The sequence below is a fragment of the Seriola lalandi genome, unplaced genomic scaffold (assembly GCF_002814215.2).
Source record: "Seriola lalandi dorsalis isolate HSWRI2012SDOR001 ecotype SW California unplaced genomic scaffold, Sedor1 jcf7180002054691, whole genome shotgun sequence".
NCBI lineage: Eukaryota > Metazoa > Chordata > Actinopteri > Carangiformes > Carangidae > Seriola > Seriola lalandi.
This window is the reverse complement of record NW_019525244.1, coordinates 1501255-1503138: the sequence shown is the minus strand read 5'-3', so window position 1 is coordinate 1503138 and position 1884 is coordinate 1501255. Positions and strand designations below refer to the sequence as shown.

The 1884-nt window shown below is 43.5% G+C and overlaps 1 protein-coding gene across 1 annotated transcript in view; it reads right to left on the bottom strand.

Annotated features, from left to right (window-relative positions):
- Positions 1-899: 899 nt before the first annotated feature.
- Positions 900-1884, bottom strand: part of LOC111667595 (leucine-rich repeat-containing protein 3-like) — a 10812-nt gene continuing 9827 nt past the window's right edge. The window contains exon 4 of the mRNA XM_023423341.2: positions 900-1133. Within this exon, the coding sequence (XP_023279109.1) occupies positions 900-1133 (234 nt within the window). The remainder of the gene's footprint in view (positions 1134-1884) is intronic.

The window sequence follows — 1884 nt, the reverse complement described above, 5'->3', positions numbered from 1 at the left end:
TGGGAAAGGTGGGGCAGCTGTGGGCCGCCGAGAGCTGATTCGTCCTGCTAGAAAATTGGAAAAATTCAAACAATAAAAATAATATAATTATTACTGAATATACAGTACATATTGAGTACATACCATATATCTGACACCTACCTTCGACAGGCCAACGACCTCCATGCAGAACCCCGGGGGTGGTGGGGAGGTAGGGGCGAGGGGTTGGGATGAAACCAGAGAATGATGACAATGACGGCTTAGCAAGGTTTGGAGGTTGCACGTTGTAAGTGTAAGAATCAGCGGCTACTGGTAGTTTGGGGGTGTAGGGTCTATGCAGGGATGGGAGGTTGGGTTTAGGTGTGATGGGGGATGGGGGATTTTTGTAGCCTGTGCGGGGTTTTGGTGTCACCATCCTCCCTAGCTGAGCAATTCGATCGAGCTGTGCCTAGAAAAGTCAAAATCAAAATGATCAATAAATAGTTTTAACCTATTTACCCTGCATTAAATCCCACCTCTGAGAACTGATGCATCATCAATTGTATTGCTCAAAGAGCAAAAAGAGGCTAAATGCTCTTTAGGCTATCGAGTTGGATGATAAAACCGTGGGTTTATCGCTACGAACAGCCCCTTTAAACATTGTCATTGTTGAGCCATTGTTAATTTACAAACTATTCATTTGGTTACTGCAGCATTTCAACCTTAATTAGGATAAGAATCCAACCTTTTTAATAGACAACAAAGTAAATATACCAAAGAAACATAAATTTGAATTTGAATTTGAAGAGGGCATCAGTTTTTTTCCTCACTTTGCCATGAATGACACCACCCTCTGCTACACCTAGTGATCATTTACTATTCCTAATTCAGCCCTTCAATTGATAGTTCTCGTAAAGCACTTACCTGTCTGTATCTGTTCCTCAGCCTTGATAGAAACAGCTGATCTCTGGTTTGGGTCCTGCCACCCATGTGATGATTTTGATGTGACAGGTGGGGATTAGTGAATATGGGGTTTCTTGTTGTTCCAGAAGGCGTAGATGTGGGCTTGACAGTTTCAGCTGTGATTTCTGGTCTGTTGGTGATGACTGGGCCTTGAGCCCAGGGGTGGGGGAGAGGCCAGGTTCTATGGGTGGGCACAGGGTGTGATCCAGGACCTAGAAACCAAGAGCAAAGATTTGAACAAATACATATCCATGCATGCCAAACATGGTTTGTACATATCATAACATAACACCAAGCTTTTGGCTTTTTTGGTATATTACAGTCAATATAACAGTCTTGTTCATTATTATTTATCTATACACTTTGTTCCAATCTTTTTTATTTTAAAACAGCATTTAATAAGGAAATCATTACACAGCAATCATATTTACCTTGCCTTGGATGAGGAAATGACCTTTGACCTGGCCAGGAAGGATAGAGGGGGTAGTAATGACGATGGTGGTGTGAGGGCCAGCGGGTGGTTGGGGCAACTCTGGGAGGCTGGGAATGTCTGCCTGGATTCACGTTGCCCTGTCTTCCTGGATTTCTATCTTGATTTGTGTGTGTCATCCAGGAAGTGGTGGTTTGCCCTTTCCGCTGGTTGTTCTGATGGAGCCAGGGGTGAATTGGCTCCATTATTGGGAAACTGTGGATCTCAGGCTTTACCCGTGGCTTGTTTACCTCTTTACCTTCACTCTGTGTGACTTCCTCTCTTGTTCTCCCTCTGGTTGAATGTGAAGTAATGACCTTGGAAGTGGAAGCTCTTGTTTGGGTTGGTGTATTTTGCTCTGGTGAAGGCCGAGTGTTAAGTCTTGGTCTATTTTGTGTTGTTAACTGGATGTTATCCCGTGTATTGTAGCTCTGTGTAACCCACTCCTTTTCAGATTTTTCTGTGTCTCTCTCCCTCCCGTCTTTATCTATTTT